Below are 17,891 nucleotides of genomic sequence, written 5' to 3'. Positions count from 1 at the left end.
GGCTGGCAAGATGTCTCTGCCCTTCTCTTCTTCTTCCCATTGTAATTCCAGACATAGGCAACTAGGTTTGGAATTGTTCTGCTGTACCCCACCCCGGGTGCAGAGAGAGGGCAAGTAATAAATGCAATTAATAATGACAATAATAATGTAGACATATCCCAAATTGAAAGCCAGCCTCTGCTTTGTATTTTCTTAATTCTCTTTCACTGTGTTGCTTTCTCCTATCTGCTTGTATTTCAGCCTTAGAGTTGTGTTCTGTTTTTCCCGAGGGGGATGAAGTAGGCTCCGATGACCTCCCCTTTGCCACTGGAAAAGACTGCACAAGGTAATTGGCGCCGTAGCTGTCAGTAAGTCACATTAAGTACAGTACCAGAAGGCTCCCCGTGAAAGGACACTGCAACATCCTCTCAGTACATCTACCCACGAACCAAGTCCTGCCTCAAGGAAAACTGCCTTTGATATTAGCACCTTGCTACTCGATGAACGACTTGTAATAGGGGGGATTGGCAGGTCTTTCCAGCCCCTTCTTCCTCTTCTCAACTTAATGGTTGCCAAAAGCAGATTGCCGTTGTGCTTTCTCACTGCAGTACTCATCAGCCCTGATAACAAATGGCTGTAAATGTTGTTGGGCCCCATTTGATGCACGGCCTCCTTGCAGTTCTGCTCTGTGGCTTTGTGCTGCCATGAACGGATGACAAAGGGCTCCCTGTGATCCTCTCTCTGCCAGGTAGAGCATCTGCTGGGAGTGGCTGTCTGAAGCTGGATTGGCACATCCCAGCCTTGTCCCCCTTGGAGGTGACACATCCCAGCCCAGGGACTGTTTCTGGTAACATCTTCTGCACGCATCCCCTTTTTTCTCCCTGAAGGTCTTCTTGTACTGCTTTTCTCAACCTGCTTGATTGCCAGATAACCCATGTTCTGTGTGCCTTCTCCTAGTGGTGCTGGAATCACAGGCGTGTTCCATTTTACTGCTGAAGGTTTTTTTGGGGGGTGGGGGTGGAAGATGGGAGTCTTTCCCAGCTCCATGGTGAAATGGCATGGATTGACACTAACAGAGCTGTCCTGCTAGTAAGGCCTAAGCTGCTTTAGAGGGAGATGCCTCTGTACTTCTCCCCCACCCCCATCTCCACTCCTGTTTCGGCCAGTTGTGTGAAATTATTTGCCACTGTGCATTGTGCACTTCAGCTGCTAAAGACGTGAGCCTATGCTGAATTTGCTGTTACCTTAAAAAGCATGAATTGCTGTAAAAATGTGTGTGTCTACAGAATGTTGTACTGAGTAAAGTTTATTCTTAAGTGATGTTTAAAGTGCTGTAAAAATTCATACAGTTGACTTGCCTGACCTGTTTTTAATTAATTAATAAAATGAACCTGCAAATGACTCTTCTTGTGCAGTTTAATACTCAAAACATTAAGCTGAAAAGGGGAAGGTCTTTGTGTTGAGGAACTGTAAGCAGTAACCCCTGCAGCCATCTCCCCATCTGTGCTGATGCCTGTGTTTTGTATTGTGCAGCAGGGACAGCTGTCTCCTGAGCATGATGTTTGTACCAGCTAGTGGGGAGAGAAAAATTGCTTTTGGTTCCACTTTGAAAACAGTCATCTTAGCCTTCAAGTAAATACACCAATAAGATTAACAGTTGCTGTTTTATTAAGATATATATATACTGGTAGAAGTCAAACATCATCCTTACCTTTTTGTGAACAGCTTTAATAAATAAAATATGGCTAATACATCATTCTAACTGAACTTGTGAGCTACAGGAAAAATTGTCCCCATAGATCTTAGCACAGTAGTATTAAGTCACTTCTGTAGTAAACTGACCCACACTTTGTTAATTTCATGATAGTGTTAAGTATCTTTCAACAGGAGCCCAATAATACACTTGGCATTTTAATGTTTTAGTGATTGGGTGAATCTCTGGTTTTCCACCGCACCCAGCTACTTGTGTTTGACTTGCTGTTATTTCTAGAAGAAGAAACAAATGCACCAGCCAAGGAGATTAAGTAAAACAAACTTGTTAGGTGTTTATCATACAGTTGACTTTTCCTTCAGATGTTATTTTCATGACACTTCAGGGTTAATGGTTGCAGAAACTCTCTTAGTGACAGGCGAATAAGAACCACTCTGTCACTTGGGTTCCGGGAAGGTGTGCTTCGCACATGATGGAACGGTGCAGGATTCTTTGAGCAGTTACGTGCAGAGAGACTTAACTCACAGCCGCAGCCCTGGCATCCTGGCTCTGGCCTGCCTTTGCAAGTGAGCCAGTTCTTTGGGGAGAAGGTGCTCAGCTTCTCCCCTGCTACCACAGAATTTTGGCAGGGCAAAAGGGGCTACTTGGAGTCCAGCTCTTCACGTTATGTAATGCTGAACTTCCTCTGCATAGTTTTCTGGCTTAACAAAATGTTCCAGGACTGAGGCTCTGTCTGGCAGTCGAATACTTAAAACACAAGGGGGGAGGGGGAGATGCACTAGTGCTTTCCTGATAGATTGAAGGTTCTGCAGGAAGGCCCACTTTTCCCATGTTGCCATTTCAAGTCAGGACTGGAAGTACCAGGCAACTTTCCTCCCTTGTTCTATCATACAACTGGGAAACTGTTTAGTAGGGCAGCTGCAGAACTCTGGTCCAGCCTACAGGAAAGGACAGGAGAACAATGCCTAGACAGCAGAGATCATGGAGAGGGAAGGGGGAAATAATACGCCTCCCGGGGTTGTAAACTCACAAGGACAATTGATGGCACGTCTAAGTTATAAATATTTTAGTGCAACTGGACTAGATCAATGGCTTCCGGCTCCACTGCTGCTGCTCCCTTTCCTGCCCTCGTACTCAGAATCTGTACAACAGCAGGGGACTTGCAGGAATCCCCAGAAAACTCACAGTGAATAAACTCGCGCAGATTTTGAACTGCTGTGAGTCTCCTGCCATCACAGGCTACTTAGCCTTGTTCACCCTACCGTCTTCCTACCCGAGGCCCATTAGCTAACGTGGATTGTGTAAACTCCAGGGATTCTTCAGCTCTTTATTGGAAAGATTCTGGTTACGCAAACGTCACCACTACTAAAATACACAGATTTACAAAACACTTCAGACACCCAACAGTAACGATAAATACAATTAGATACCTATACTTTTTTTTGTACATTATCACCAGCTAGAGGATCAAAGTACAAGATACAGAACAGTTGAGATACCATTTTTTCAGTTAAAAAGAGGGAAAGGATTTATTGCTTACGTCAGCAAGCAGCAAATAAGGGCACAGGAGTTCAAACTGAAGAGAACTACTTTTCCTATCACTAGTGGCATTAAGAGAAAAAACACTGTCACAAAACACTGCTGTTTTTTTTTTTTTTTTGCCTAGTGTGTAGAGTTGAGCAGCATATATTGGACCAACAACTAAATTTAAGTACATATTCTACCATGGTTAAAGGGGTTTGCTTCACAAATGGCTCCTACGTACTCTATACCACTAATGAAATGAAGGAATGAACACTTGCTGATTTTAACTATCTTGTACCAGGCCACACTAAGAATGGATGGCAGCTTTCCTCCCTTCAGGAGGGACCGACAGGATGAGCAGCAGATAACCCATGTATAAATCCACAGAGGAAGGGGGGAGTCAGTTTTTTTCATCACACAAAAGCATACTTTGAGGCTACAACTTCTCAATTATGCTCGCACTGAGGGAAGAAGTCTGACATCGGCAACATTGTTTTGAATTTTTGACACACACCTCTATGAAAAAGAGCTAAGTGCAAAAGTATGAGAGGTTGCAGAGAAATTAAAACCCACCTTCTCTAATGTGAAGTTTTATTTAAGGGGTGGCAGCAATGATGCCCTGATGTGGCACGCACTGCTCTAGTCTTCTGCCACTTCTCCAGGTTCCTTATCGCAGGGCACCAAGGACTCACAGAGGATGGCAAACAGGACACAAAGTAGGCCCTTGATTTCCCCCAAGACAAAAGATGGCTGAAATCGTCAACTTGCTTTAAAATTTTCCTCTAGTTTTAAAGAAGTTGACCAATGCAACACTAGTTACATCATCAGGAAATTCCTCTGGACTGGCTGCATTTCTAGCCTGCAGGCAAATTAATGGCCACACAGACTAGCTAGCAATATTGTCAGACCCAATCTAAAGCACCCTTCTTGGGATTTATGTGGATGAGTCAGAGCTGTGTAAATTAAATAGCTCCAGTTGGGATCTTTCTATCAAGTATTAGTGGCCAACAGGCCCTTTCTGACATGCCATCTGTCTTGGGTTTATTTCTGCATTCCAAGTGGTACTTAGTGCGAACATTACTACATTTTCCCCTCTTAGTGCTTTTGCCCATCAGAATGAAAGGCAAGGAGGTAAAGCCACCCCTACAATCGTTTTCAGACGCTTGATTTTTAAACTGCTACAACAGCAGGTTCTTTTCCCCATCTCCTTACTTCCAGCTGCATTGTGGCATCCTTAAGAGCCTCACCCCCATATTCTAAACTCCCCTAGAAAAAAAAAACAGACCTGCTTCAACAGCTGAGTCAAAGATGACACCAGCAGTCCTGCTGTTTCCTCCTACTACCTTTAGATGCCCTGGAGCGAGCTGAGGGAGAGCAGGGCTAACAGTAAGCTTTTGGTTCCGCAAGTTCTGAAAACAGCATGTTGTGTCTGGACTAGTTCTAGACTGGTTTGACACCTGAGATTAAAAAAAAAAGGATTAGTGAGAAGTTGTTATTGGAAAATACCATGATGTTATTCGATGTACATTATTTAACTTTAGTTTAAAAGTAATATATCACTAAGCGCAAAAAAAAAATGTTCCCAATAAAATTTTGACTCAAAACCTACCGAGGAGGTGAGTATGCTTTCATTTTTAATGTTAAGAGATGGGGGGAAATCATTGTTTTTGTATCTTGATCTGAATTGTATTAGGTATTTAACGGGGGATAGGCAGGATTTAGTGCTAGAGGACCTGTTAAACCTCCCCATATGGCTTTTAAAAACATACCTGCAAAGCATCTTGCTGGCTATACATTTTGCTCTGTTCACCTTAAACCCCAGAGGAAACCCTTTGCAACCCAGCTAGCAAAGTCTTCCTACCCACACCCCCAACACACTTACAAAAACTGGCAGGTTGAAAACAGGAACTTTCTGAAAATATTGCTCCACAGACTCTTCTTTTCACCTGTCTTTTGCTCTCTCTTATAAGCAGTCCTTTCCTATCTATTCCAGGTGAGTCTATGGCAGCCCCTAGTTCCCATGAGCAAATGAAGCTTTAGATACGTGTATGTCCGTGACACTGCTTAGAGACTGGCACGCCAGCTGCTCTTTTTTGAGACGGAAACACTGTTTTATGCCTAGATTTATTTACACGAGTGGAACATTCCATAACAGTACTTAAGAAGTGCCCACTCTTTTTTTCTTTCTTTAAATTCTCGTTCAGTGAATGTCTAGCCTAACTATTTAAGGAGGACAGGGGGACACAGGGGAGCACGTTATTTTTTACAGCTCCAGAGAAGCCCGGGGTCTGGTATACAGTAGCTTAGGAGAATCCCCTCATCGTGACTCTGGTAACAGCTAGAGAAGCCTTGCCAGAAACGGCTCCTTAGCGACTTATTCCTGCGGCCGTTTACGCTGCTGGGGGCGTGTAGGGTGAAGGACTCCTGGTGGGGAAGTGGCCGATGCTCAAAGAAAAGTGTGTGGAGCTTTGGCTTGAGTCTGGCTAGCCGCTGCCACCGCTTGGTATCGCAGAGGCGGAAATGAGAGAAAATGGCGGCTCTTCGGGCCCAAGATTTGAGCTGCTCACCCTCCAGCCTCACACAGATGGGAGTATCACTCACCATGTTGTATTCATGTGGGCTTGTAGACCCAAAAGCAAGGAAAGAAATCTGCCCTGGGAAACTGCCATGTCCACGCGTAGGAGGTACAGCATCAGGCAGCATCTCGTTCTCTGCTGATAAACCATTAGCCAAGGTTGCTCTCTTTGGTACACCAGCATTAAACCCTTGATCTGGGGACAGGCGTTTGGCACTCTGAAGTTTGCTAGCTTCTGCTTTTCTTAAGTCTATATAACCTTTGTCTTCCAACAAGTCAATTCCGGAACCTGTACTCAAGGTAGTTCTGTCCGTGAAAGAATCCACTCTCCCGTCATACCCTAGGTCTGCTGGGGCCGAGACCTGGTGCTGAGGCCACTGCCTCTTGCAATCGCCATGGTTTTCTTTGTCGTCGCCGTTATCTTCCTGCCCGCCTTGGAAAGAGTTTTCTGTCCACTCTGACTCCTCGCTAACACTTACTGACGTACTCATGTCCCTTAGAAAGACCACGATGACAGTGATATTGTCACTGGAGCCAGCATCTCGAGCCGAAGCCACCAACTTATGCGCCACCATGCTGCTGTCCCCATTGTTCTCCTTCAGGTGGTCAGCCACCACCTTCACTGCTTCGTCAGGGTTTACGGTGTCATAGAAACCATCGCAGGCTAGAATGAGGTAGTCTTCAGACCCATCCAGAACTGTGGAAGCAGAATCCGCATCCCCACAGATATATGGCTTATGTTCTGCATCACCTAGAGCAGACGGACATTCAGGGAAAGATTAGGCTTCCGGCAAGGGCAAGAGATCAGTGACTTTTCTTTGAAGTTGCAGGACTGCTGAACTACAGGAGGTTTATAAGCAAGGACAAGGGCTGTGAGGGTAGGGGTATGTCTCATGCTCCCTCATGCAAGTCTCCAGATCCTCAGCTTTCAATTAAATTTGTCTGATTCTAGTTCCCAGCTTCTGTGAAAGTGTACAGGCTGAGGTGGTAGGCACAGAAACGACTTACTCAAGCTTTGAGGTCCCAAAGCATTGAACCTTACTGCAAGTTTGCTCAATGCAATCCTAAGCAGAGTCACACCCTTTTTTTACGTCCAGCGTCTTAGAAGAGTAGCGTAACTCTGCTTATGACTGCACAGCTAGTGACCAGCTTGCAAATCTGAGCCCTCTGGGGTTTCAGTCCCAAGCCTCTGGAACTCAAGAGGCTCCCAACTAGATTTGCACTGTGCTAGAAATGCAAGAGGCAAAATGTACACTGCGGGCAACTCAAGATGCAAGTTAGACTGTTCATGAAAGGAGGGGATGCTGGGGTTGCCTAGAGAAAAGACAAGAAAAGGCGTATTTATGTGGGTGCAAGGTTCTGCTCGCAAATGACAATTGCTTCAGCAGCAATCAAACCACTGGATCGCTCCTAAGCTTCTGGGCTGTGCTGTAGTTCACAAACTCGGGTAACATGTTCTGAAGAAAACCTAGGATCACTTCCAAGCAATTCTGCCATGCTTCCAAAAAGAAGAGCATGCTGCTGGCCACTAGGTGTATTACTATTACTAAGGGCCCTGCGCATTGAGACTACTGACAGAGAGCCTCTGCTGCCGTGCAAAGAACAAAACGCTAACATTTCAGTCTAATCAACATCTCGCCTTTCAGTGTCATACTTAAGGGGGTTTCAGTGACAAGTTACTGGTTTCACTGTCCCACAACAAAGGGTGGGTGTTTTCAGGAAGTCTTCACCCCAAAATGGCTTGCCTGATTGTTCCGAGCCAGGTAGACCAACTGGAATTCAACAAGCAAGAGGGTACAAGGGAGGAGGAAAAATAACATGGGCTAGACATCAAGATTTCAATTTCCTACCAATAGCTCTGGAGACAGACAGACTCCCATTGACTCGCCAAGCCCCGAACCAGACCACACAGCCTCCAAGGGCCTCAATGCGTTTCTTCTCATCCTAAACCACAGGGAAACACAAAAGTTGATCAGAATCCTTGGTGCTGCTGGGAATTCCCCTGAAGATTTGGATGTTCTCGTGCAGGTATGATTCCAGGTTTTGGCAGGCCCTGAGCAACATGCTGTTGCTAAGCCAAACCTATTTTCCCTGCTCTATAACCTGCACATGCAAACACAATAGCAGCTGATTGGTATTGGGAGGACCAATGAGAACGAGAGAGACCTGCTGCTCCACTCCCCTTTCCAGACACCCCTTTCAGTAAGAAGTGAGAGATCAGCCCATTGGCTCCCACATTGCCTCTGTGGCCATCTCCCGTCTGCAGACCCTCTGCCAAGCAGCTGCCCAGTCACAATGAACCCCCAATTCAGTCTTTCCTATCTGACATAAAGAAACTTCATCAGAATTTTATCTCCAGAAGGGATTTCCTCCCAAAATAGCAACAATTGATTTGCCTATGCTAGCAACAGCAGGGGCTAATGTACATCTAGAGCAGGGGTAGTCGAACTGCGGCCCTCCAGATGTCCATGGACTACAATTCCCAGGAGCCCCTGCCAGCATTCGCTGGCAGGGGCTCCTGGGAATTGTAGTCCATGGACATCTGGAGGGCCGCAGTTTGACTACCCCTGATCTAGAGCCTGACTGATAGAGCCTCGGTCAAAAATGCAGAGGGAATGCTTAAGAGGATGGCAATAACTTCTTTTTTCCTCCTTGTGACCACAGAACTCTATGCTCTACTATCCCCATTGTTCTCACCTCTCTATCGGGCTTGTGCGGCTTCATCAATTCCACAGCCTGACCCCTTCTCACAAGCATCACTTGGGAGTCACCCAGCCATGCCACGTACAACATGTTCCCTCGGATGAACGTCACCACGCCAGTGGTTCCACATCGTAAGCTCTGGGGAGAAAATGGGAGTCCTAGTCTTATTACAGGCCAAAGGAAACAAGTCAGACATTCAAGGCAGGAGTTACCAAACATGGGGACACCTCAGCTTTCAGGATGGTGAAACAACTATGTTTGTTTGTGAGGTTGATTCCTACCAGCATATTTTCAACTTTGCCACATCTGGGGAGACTTAAATCTGGACACGTGGGTCATGGAAAGACTAGACAGGTCTTTTGGCAAATCTGAGAAGGAGTCTCAGGTTTGCAGAAGAATCTGAAATCTAAAATAAATGACTAAAAATTTTAAATAGGGAGGTGGGGTTTAAAATCTCACAAAACTATAAAAGGAAAGACTGCAGCTTTACAAAACAGTTGCCTTCAAAGGCAGCTACAACAATATTCAAGGCTTGGTTTCCATCAGGAAAAGGCAGGGAGATGGGGAAGGGTCCCTCTCCAGGGCTGTTTCCACATTCAAGGGAAGACTCATTGTGGCGAGGCCTAGCAGCAGCCACCGGGTGACTTGATACCACACATTTAGAACAATTCACCCAGGTCTGGCTGCTTGATACTGTTCAACAGCAGGCCCTCAACAAAAGCCAGTGTGGTGACTGGAGTTTCAGATTAGGGTCTTGGAGATCAAGGCTTAAATCCTCATTCTGCTTAGGCATTCAGTCTAATCTACCTCACAGGGTTGTTGTGAAGGAAGAAGAATGGAAGAAGAATGATGTAGCTGGTTTCTGTCCCAAGTATAGAGACATATGGGAAATAAATGAAGTAAATAAATCATATGTGAAGATGTCAGGCAGATAAAAGGCTGGTTGGTGCAGGAAGCAGAGAAAGTGCCAAGAGGAGGGAAAGAGGAAAGATACAGGGGGAAATGAGGTGCCCTACAAAAGCCCTCATGGATTCCGCACCAGGCAGCTCAGCCCAGCAGCCAAGGGAAGGGAATCAGGGATTGAAGACAGGACGGATAAAGGTAGGTTGGCTGACATATGGAGAGAGGAAAGCAGGAAAAGAATAGAGACGACAGGGATTTGATGAAAGAAACAGAGGAAATGAGGGGGCATCTGCTGGTCCAATCTATTCTTGAAGCCAATGGGAATCATGACGAAAGACCATAATGCACTAAAGCATAATATGCAACAGAACTCCCTTTTTGTTCATCCCTCCCCAGCTCCCAATTCACCTCTCTGGCTGCCTTCTGCACAAAGCGCTCGTCTGTCACTCGGAAAGCCTTGCATAGTGCCTCGGCTGGGTCATGCTGGAACATCTCCTGATGCACCAGGTTTACATGAAGGTGGGCAGAAGCATAGATGGCAGCATCCACACCTCCATGGCCATCAAATACTGCAAAGTAGGCCTGTTCCTCTTGGTCCTGCAAGAGAAGCCCAATGAAATGATGAAGCTACAGGCGTGAGTGACTCAATTAGGCAACTTTAGGTATTTAAAAGAGTGTTTAAAGCTGCAGGCTGAAGCGAACAAAAAAAGCATTAACAGAGGAGACATTGCAGGGCAGGAGACTAAAGAACTAAATAAATGTCTAAGAAGACAGCTGGATTTGTTGTTTCTCAATTTACTTACTTTACTATTATTCTCCAGCCACATCTGTTTATTAGGCTCTTCAGCAGGTACAGAAAGTGCTATATATATAAAAGAATATTCTGGGAACTCCTGTCATTTGGCCTATCCTGGTTGGCCACTGGCATTTCACCCTTCCTTTAAGCAGCCTCTTTACCTCTAGGTTGAAAAGCGTGTTGAAGTCAGGGATGCAGACATGCTTGTCCTCCATTTTGCGGCGCATGTTTTTAATGGCATGAATGGATGTGTCATAATAACGGTGAGGTTTCCCTTGCAGGGGAAAGTCCTTCACCCAGCTGCTGCAGACCTCATGGAGCTTGTTGAAGACTGTGCGGGCCAACCTCATTGTTTCCACTTCTGTAAAAGTACAGAAACCAACATGTGACAAAATCCTTGCTAAGGAGGGAGACTTCTGGTCTCTGTGGAAAGAGGGAGCAAAGATATGCTTGCCAGATACTTTGAAGTCTTTTTGTCAGTTTATATTATCAAAACTTTCAGGTCTGTATAAAATGCTGTGAACTACCACTGAGTGCCAGTGAATCTGAGTTTGTATCTCCCACTCATTTGAGTTTATATCTCCCACTCATTTGAGTTTGTATCTCCCACTCATTTGAGTTTATATCTCCCACTCATTTGAGTTTGTATCTCCCACTCATTTGAGTTTATATCTCCCACTCATTTGAGTTTGTATCTCCCACTCATTTGAGTTTGTCTCTCCCACTCATACACGTTGTTCATCTAGTGAAAGAACCCTTCATGCAACTAGCAGGCGGCCCCAAGCAGCACTCGTCCATGTGGTTTCATCCTTCAGAGAAACCCTAACAGAAGATGGAGGTACTGTCTTGTCACTGACCATCTTGTCATTTAACCCAGCCTTTCTCAACATTTTCCCCCTTGAGAAAGCCCGGAAACATTCTTCAGACTTCAAGAAACCCCAGAAGTGGCACAATCATGCAGAATATGGTGGGGAAGCACAGCTGTGTACACGCCCACTCAGGGCCCCTCCCCTTCCCACCCTTTGCAGGCCATTTTGGGAGGGGTAGGTAAGTCAACAGAAGGCATTAAGCAGATATTATCTGCCAGGAGCAATGGGCAGAGGTGACGTGGGCAAGATCTATAATGGGGGTGAACAGAAAAAGGCAACTGAGCATCTTCATGGATAGTTTAGAATGTCCCCAGCCCCAGTCAACCTTCTTGAATGAATGTCTGTTTCTAGCTGCTCAGCAGTGGAAGTGAAAGTATGAGGGTAATAGACAAAATGAATGGCCACAAGGGAAAAAGAATCCCATTTACTTATTTTTTAAAAATTAATTCTATCTCCTGTTTTAATTAGCCCCAGCACCTGTGATTTTGATGCCTGGAATTAATAATAATTCTCTTGATCAGTGGGGAGCAGCTGGCTGGAAAATTCATCTGGTAAGACAGAATTTCAGCACCTGGGAGTCCACCATATCAACGCAAATTATGTTAATCATGGGCACCTAGAATATATATGTTCCTCAAGCTCTCCAATCTGGCCCATTTCTAGCATGGTCTCCAGCTGCTGGCACCTGACATCTTTCCAGGGGCTCTGACTGTCTGATGTAAACCCAACAGATCACCTTGGCAGGCAGTGGTGACCCTTTGGATATCAAAAAGTTATCAGATCAACCAGGGGATTTATATGTTCATGTATCTTCATTCCTTCAAGGGACTCAAGCTAGCATAACCCCTCCATTCTCAAGTTATTGCAGACAGCTCTGGGTTTGGTTAGGTGAGGAAATGGTGATTTCTGAGCTGGGATTTGTCCAAGTTTTTCTGCCACACCACACTGGTTTTCTAACAACTCTACCTGATGCAATCGTCACTCATAAAACTGCGAGGCAACACTGAAGTTAGGAAGTCCCTCCGAGTCAGAAATTTGTTTTCATTGCCAGTCTTTCCAACAGATGACAAACATTGGCTCACTTCAGCATTGCTCATTTGTGGAAATCTCTCCAAGGAAACAGTGATGAAAGTGATGCCCATTTGCAATGCTGGTACTTTAAATACACACATATACCACCCCCCCCCCCCGGATAGCACATACACCACTGGCATCATTAATAATTACAGCTTCTGATTTTTTTAGAACAGGCCCTCAGCCTACCCACCCCTGTGCAGCTGTAAATTACTCATCAATCGTTAATACTGTGCTGCAGAGAGAAGGCTGAGTCAGCTGTCATCCAGTCTGTGTCATGCTCCATTTCATCTTCCCCCTGCTGCCAGTGAGCCCTCGGGACTGCAAGTGAAGCTTTAATTTCAACAGTTACAGCAAGAGACCCAGCCCAGCCATTTTATCTCACAGTGGAGGTTGCTAGCGGATGACTCGTCCTCTAAAGGATGGTCCCATTGATCTACAAGTATCGGAGAGTGGTCCATAGGAGGACAATTTTAGGCAATAGGAGGAGCTGAATGGTACTGGGCCAGCAGCAATTCAGAGTCCTCGTCCTCCAAGTCTAAAGCACACTCCCGAGTCAAAGACTCCCGGAGAGGCAGGGTCTTGTGAGGCGGTACTGGATCCGTAGGACAAGCAATACAGCTGGTATTGGAGGATGAATTTGGGGAACGAGCTTTGTCCTTATGCTTGGACTTACAAGGCTTCTTGCGGGGGCTCAGGAACTGAATGTTGTTGCACAGAAGCACCAACCAGTGTAGATAACTTTTTAGGAATCTCAGATGCTGAGAAGAGAGCCAGCTTGGTGTAGTGGTTAGGAGGGCGGACTTCTATTCTGGCAAGCTGGGTTTCATTCTGTGCTCCCCTACATGCAACCAGCTGGGTGACCTTGGGCTTGTCACAGCAGCTGTGAAGTGGCACACCGAGGGGGAGCCCCAGCCATGGCAGCTGCTGGAGAGCACCAAACGTGAGCCAGTGGCAGAGTGGCAGGACAGCCCCCGAGGCAGCAGCCAGGGAGGAGGAGGAGGAACCATGGCCCGGTACCAATTGATCCACGACCCGGTCCTGGTCCTGGTCCCCGGACCATGAGTTGGGGACCGCTGGCTTAGAGTATAAATGCTTCTACATTTCTATTCCGAAGAAACAGTGATGGCCCTTATTTCCAGCCATAAGAACAGGCAACTGAGTCTAAAGCAGTAGTTTACCTCAAGACACAACATTTAGATGGGATCTTAGGCAACCAGGTGGGCCTTATTAACATACTAACCTCTGTCTCCCACTGGTTCTCAAGTTACAGTGAAGGGCGCAGACTTATGTCCTCATCCAGCTAATTGCTACATCAGTGTTTTTAGCACTACACATTACAAGCTTAAAGGCCTTCTGAGTACAGCAGCTGCAGGAATTTCCATTTAAAATACCGGTTTTCTCAGATATTCCATGTAGATGATTAGTTTGAAAAAATGTCAACATTTCCATGGAGACTGTCAAATATTTATGCAAGTTTAACGGATCTCAATTGGAAACTGATGAGGGTTGCTCAGCCAGAACAATGACAAAATGTGCTCTATTCACCTGCATAGGGAAAAACTGCAATGACTACAAACAAGGCGTTTTCCATATAGCTTCTCACCCACCATTCCAAATTCCGCAACAGTCAAGAACGACATTTATATTTTAAGCAACAGCGAGGGAGGGAAGGATGAGGATATATTTTATAAGCTGAACAACAAACGTCCTGTCAGCTTGTCCTATGAGATGCTATCTTTCATCATAACAAGTGTTCCAGGGAACAAACTGAGGAAGCTTAGTCAGCAGAACCCTGAATAAATTACAGTGTGGCCTTGAGCTGGTGGATGGAAAGTTCTGCAGAATCATAAAGATGTGCCAGTGAGAAGGGAAAGTTTATTTCCCTCTTTAATATTGGGCAATTGAGACAGAGATGATGCTGCTGCCAAAGTCACAAAAGTAAAACTGCAAAGCTCTACTCAAAGTTCTTACACTACTATCCAGAGAGGTAAAAAAAAACCCTTGCTTGCTTCTCATAGGGAGAACTCAGTCTAGTTCTGTAAGAAAAATGAAGAAGCCAGAACACAGCTGTCACTGCTGTTAAGAACCCCCTAGAAAACTGGTCCATGATGAGATTAGCATATGCAATGAGATAAGAAACCAATATCCCTGCTAAGTCCTGGGGGGAGGGGTCCTGAGGGTTGCAATAATTTGTAATTCAGCAAGTTCCCTTTCCAGTCTGTTCCTGAGGTTCCTTTGCATGGCAATATTTGGAAGGTAGTCATCATATCCTAACAGGATGCTAATGCCGGCCTAGCATCCAGTGAGTAAAGAATCCTTTCTGCTTCATAGGATGGCTTATGAATGAAGGTCCTAGGTCCTAGTTAGAATGGAAAGTATACGATTCACTAGACTTCCTGGCTGAGCATACAGCAACTAAGAATGCTATATTTGTTGGCCTTAAAGATGCTCCTGGACCAAAACTATGTTCTTTTGCTTCAGACCATCCAGAAATATGTTGAAGGCATGGTGTGGGGGGGGGGGGGCAAAGTGGCAATTGAGTCAAAGGCTCCATTGCAGAAAGGACTGGAGCACTAAAAATTAAACTGCCTGCTGGAATAACTAAATTTCTGAGAAGCGATAAAACAGGACCTTCTAGTTCATTGGAGACATGAAAGATTTAGATTGGTGGGAGCCTGAATACCCAAACTGTTTGCTTAGAACCTTTTGGAGGTTACAGTGGTGAGCCAATCTTGCAGCAGTGTGCAACCGCCATACTCTTTCCAAGGCATCATCTGCAATTTGTGCCTTGGTTTCAAGTGCTAAGCTAGGGAGTAAGTTCCAGAGAATATTCTAATGTAAAATTAATTTGTCTGATTAATTTCTAACCAAAACAATATGATAATTGGCCATAGCTATAACTTGCACTTGGCTTACTTACCTTTCCAATATCTACCTACTTGTCTGATAACCCCAATTTAAAGACTCCACTAGGAACTGCAAAATTGTAATCTAAGGTGTAAAGAAGTTTATTATTATTTCTTGCAAGACTGTGTTCTGGCAATGTAAGTAACAACTTGATTAAAAGTAATTAAAACGATTGGAGGGGGAGATAGATTATGTTTTCTCCAAACCTACAGGGTGATGACCAACTGTCCCTGCCTCACTTCTGTAGGACTGCAATGGTACCTTACTGATCCTGGGACCAGTAACAGTGAGGTGGTTGTATGGAACAAATTACATACAAATATAGTGACATGTGACATAGGCAGGCACTTACGTATGATCCCATCTGGGCTATCCTCATGCTTGGGCAAGTAGTGTGCAGTGAGATCACTCTGAAGTACTTCATCTGCCGTTGCACGAGCTAAAGCTGCTGCCAAAAGTGAAGGGCAGTTACTGGAAGAGAAAGAATACAAGATAACTCATTTTCAGCTAGTAGGATAACTGGAATAATAATAATTATTATTATTATTTTAAATTCTGAGATTCCAAAGAAGGTATTTTAAAAGGGATTGCTGTCCCTTTAAATGTCTTCTCCAAGCTATGAGTTAACTCTAGAAGTATTTGAAGGGCTCATAGTCTGTTTAAACATCTTCTCCAACTAGGAAGTTGGAGTTCCAAGTTCACTTGGAAGGCATTTAAAAGGGACTTTGACTATCCTGCAGTCCCAAACAATCCCAAATATTTTTGGTATTTTTTCAGGCTTGGACATTTTGGATAGCCAAAAAAATACACAAATCTAGATTCAGCTGAAAGAGAGGATATTTTTTTTCAGCTTGGATATTCCCGAATGAGCACCCCTAACATAGTCTGAAGAGCAGGACTGCATTAAATTCACAAGGCAATCTTTTTCATCAAGCGTTCTTTTTTGGGGTGAAGGGTATTGTCTTCTTTTGGGTAAAGACAGTATGAGCTTACTTGGTGTCTCAAGTATTGCATACATTTAAGCTGTCCTTGCCCGGGAATAACTTCTCCTTCATCACCCAGCGTCTGCTATCTGTTCCCGCTGCTGCTTTGCATAGTGCCTCCAGTTGGTGCTACTATGAAGATACCCTGCCACTGCCTCGAACACCACTGTGCCCCTCCAGATATTTTTTCAAAGCAAGAACATCTTATGACACACAGAAACACCCACTCTAACCAACTGTTAGCACTGGGAACAAGCACTGGAAGGCGACGGCAGCCTTCCAATTTTACTTAACTGTAGTCTCCTTTGTACTGCTTAGGTATCACTCAGGCCAACAAAACTGCCATTCCATCAGAGATTTCTAACTCAACTGCGCAAGCCAGGTCTCTCAGCTTTTTACAACTTTCAGTATTTGATGCTTATGTAAGTTACTTAACCACAGGGTTACATTAAAAAAAAAATACCAGCAGGGCCCCCTCAAAATGAGATCCTGTCAAGGGGGAAAGTTCTGGTCCTTTAACTTAAATGCTATCGACACAAGCCCTTTCCCAGCATTAGCAACCATGCAATCTATCCATGCAGCTATTCCAGAGCTCACTAATATGCACGGTAATGAAGCACATCTATCAAGGGATATTGTCTATGGCTAGCTCTTCCCAGCACTAGGTGACTCTTCAGATACCCTTTGACTTTACAGCAAGATGCTGAAACTCTGTATCTATCAGCAGGCATTTGAACTTGCACTTGTGCCTGCCCTCTCATTTCCCAATACACATAGGATTCAATTTTTCAATCAGAGAGATTTTAAAAATCACTTGCTGGCTGCACTCGGGGGGAGGGGCATGTTCATATATCATGAACTCCTGCAATCCTGACAAAGGGATAGAATATTGCTGCTTAAGTGGTGTGTATGTGGTCATGAGGATTAGGCTTCAAGAATTATCAACACAAGCCATTGCAAGTTGACAAGATTTGAAAATAGTGATAAAGTAATAATGTGGGTACTCTTCTCAAAGAAATCCAAATGTAGCCCTAAAATGGGCCAGATTCTGAAATCAGACTTCGTTTATTAAACTTAGCCGTGTATTTGAAATACATGTGATATTCTGAAACTTATAAAAGGACTTGCAAGTTTCTTTCCTGTGCATAATTCTTGTTTGCATGTTTGGGTGTGTGGCTTCACACTGGACTCCAGGCAATCTCTTAACAGGACAACTACACAGCGGTCTTTCAGTAAGGAAAGTGGTGTTTTTTCCATCCATTTTGTACTGTTCTTAATATTAGGAGATTTAGAACTCATAGGGTGGTGATGAAAGCTTCAAAAGGACACCATGCAGAGCCAGCTTGGTATAGTGGTTAAGAGCGGCAGTCTCTAATCTGGAGAACTGATATGATTTCCCTCTTCTCCACATGCAGCCAGCTGAGTGACCTGAGGCCAATCACAGTTCCCAGAGTTCCCTCAGCCTCACACGGTGTGGTGAGAGGAAGGGCAGACAATTGTAAGCCACTTTGAGACTCCTTTAGGTAGTGAAATGTGGGGTACAAAAACACAGATCATCTTCACGTGAAAACCACAGAGTGAACACCAGAGATTTGAATTCACTATGACCACCCCTACTGATTAGAGCAGGGGTAGTCAAACTGCGGCCCTCCAGATGTCCATGGACTACAATTCCCAGAAGCCCCTGCCAGCAAATGCTGGCAGGGGCTTCTGGGAATTGTAGTCCATGGACATCTGGAGGGCCGCAGTTTGACTACCCCTGGATTAGAATCTGAAAAGAAAAATCACTCCACATTCCTGTTGGAAGGACAGTTGTTACTGTCCAGCATTGTCTAGTGAGAATAAGTGGGAAAGCAGCCTCACT

The 17,891-nt window shown here is 44.8% G+C and overlaps 2 protein-coding genes across 6 annotated transcripts in view; one reads left to right on the top strand and one right to left on the bottom strand.

Annotated features, from left to right (window-relative positions):
• The window catches only part of TRIM37 (tripartite motif containing 37), a 48,860-nt gene extending 47,480 nt beyond the window's left edge, over positions 1 to 1,380 (top strand). For 3 of the 4 annotated variants that reach the window (XM_077311172.1, XM_077311174.1, XM_077311173.1), the window contains one exon: positions 241 to 1,380. In XM_077311172.1, coding sequence (XP_077167287.1) covers positions 241 to 329 — 89 coding nt within the window. In that variant the 3' untranslated portion in view covers positions 330 to 1,380. The remainder of the gene's footprint in view (positions 1 to 240) is intronic. The other variant, XM_077311171.1, reaches the window with a different exon arrangement.
• A 244-nt stretch (positions 1,381 to 1,624) lies between these two features.
• The window catches only part of PPM1E (protein phosphatase, Mg2+/Mn2+ dependent 1E), a 103,708-nt gene continuing 87,441 nt past the window's right edge, over positions 1,625 to 17,891 (bottom strand). The window contains exons 2-8 of one of the 2 annotated variants that reach the window (XM_077311178.1): positions 15,397 to 15,515; positions 10,353 to 10,552; positions 9,804 to 9,992; positions 8,487 to 8,630; positions 7,640 to 7,733; positions 5,816 to 6,540; positions 1,625 to 4,671 (exon numbers count right to left, since the gene is read on the bottom strand). In XM_077311178.1, coding sequence (XP_077167293.1) covers positions 4,471 to 4,671; positions 5,816 to 6,540; positions 7,640 to 7,733; positions 8,487 to 8,630; positions 9,804 to 9,992; positions 10,353 to 10,552; positions 15,397 to 15,515 — 1,672 coding nt within the window. In that variant the 3' untranslated portion in view covers positions 1,625 to 4,470. Of the gene's footprint in view, positions 6,541 to 7,639; positions 7,734 to 8,486; positions 8,631 to 9,803; positions 9,993 to 10,352; positions 10,553 to 15,396; positions 15,516 to 17,891 lie in introns of both variants that reach the window. The other variant, XM_077311177.1, reaches the window with a different exon arrangement.

The sequence above is a fragment of the Paroedura picta genome, chromosome 15, assembly GCF_049243985.1.
Source record: "Paroedura picta isolate Pp20150507F chromosome 15, Ppicta_v3.0, whole genome shotgun sequence".
NCBI classification, from domain to species: domain Eukaryota; kingdom Metazoa; phylum Chordata; class Lepidosauria; order Squamata; family Gekkonidae; genus Paroedura; species Paroedura picta.
This window is presented reverse-complemented; position numbering and strand designations above follow the sequence as displayed.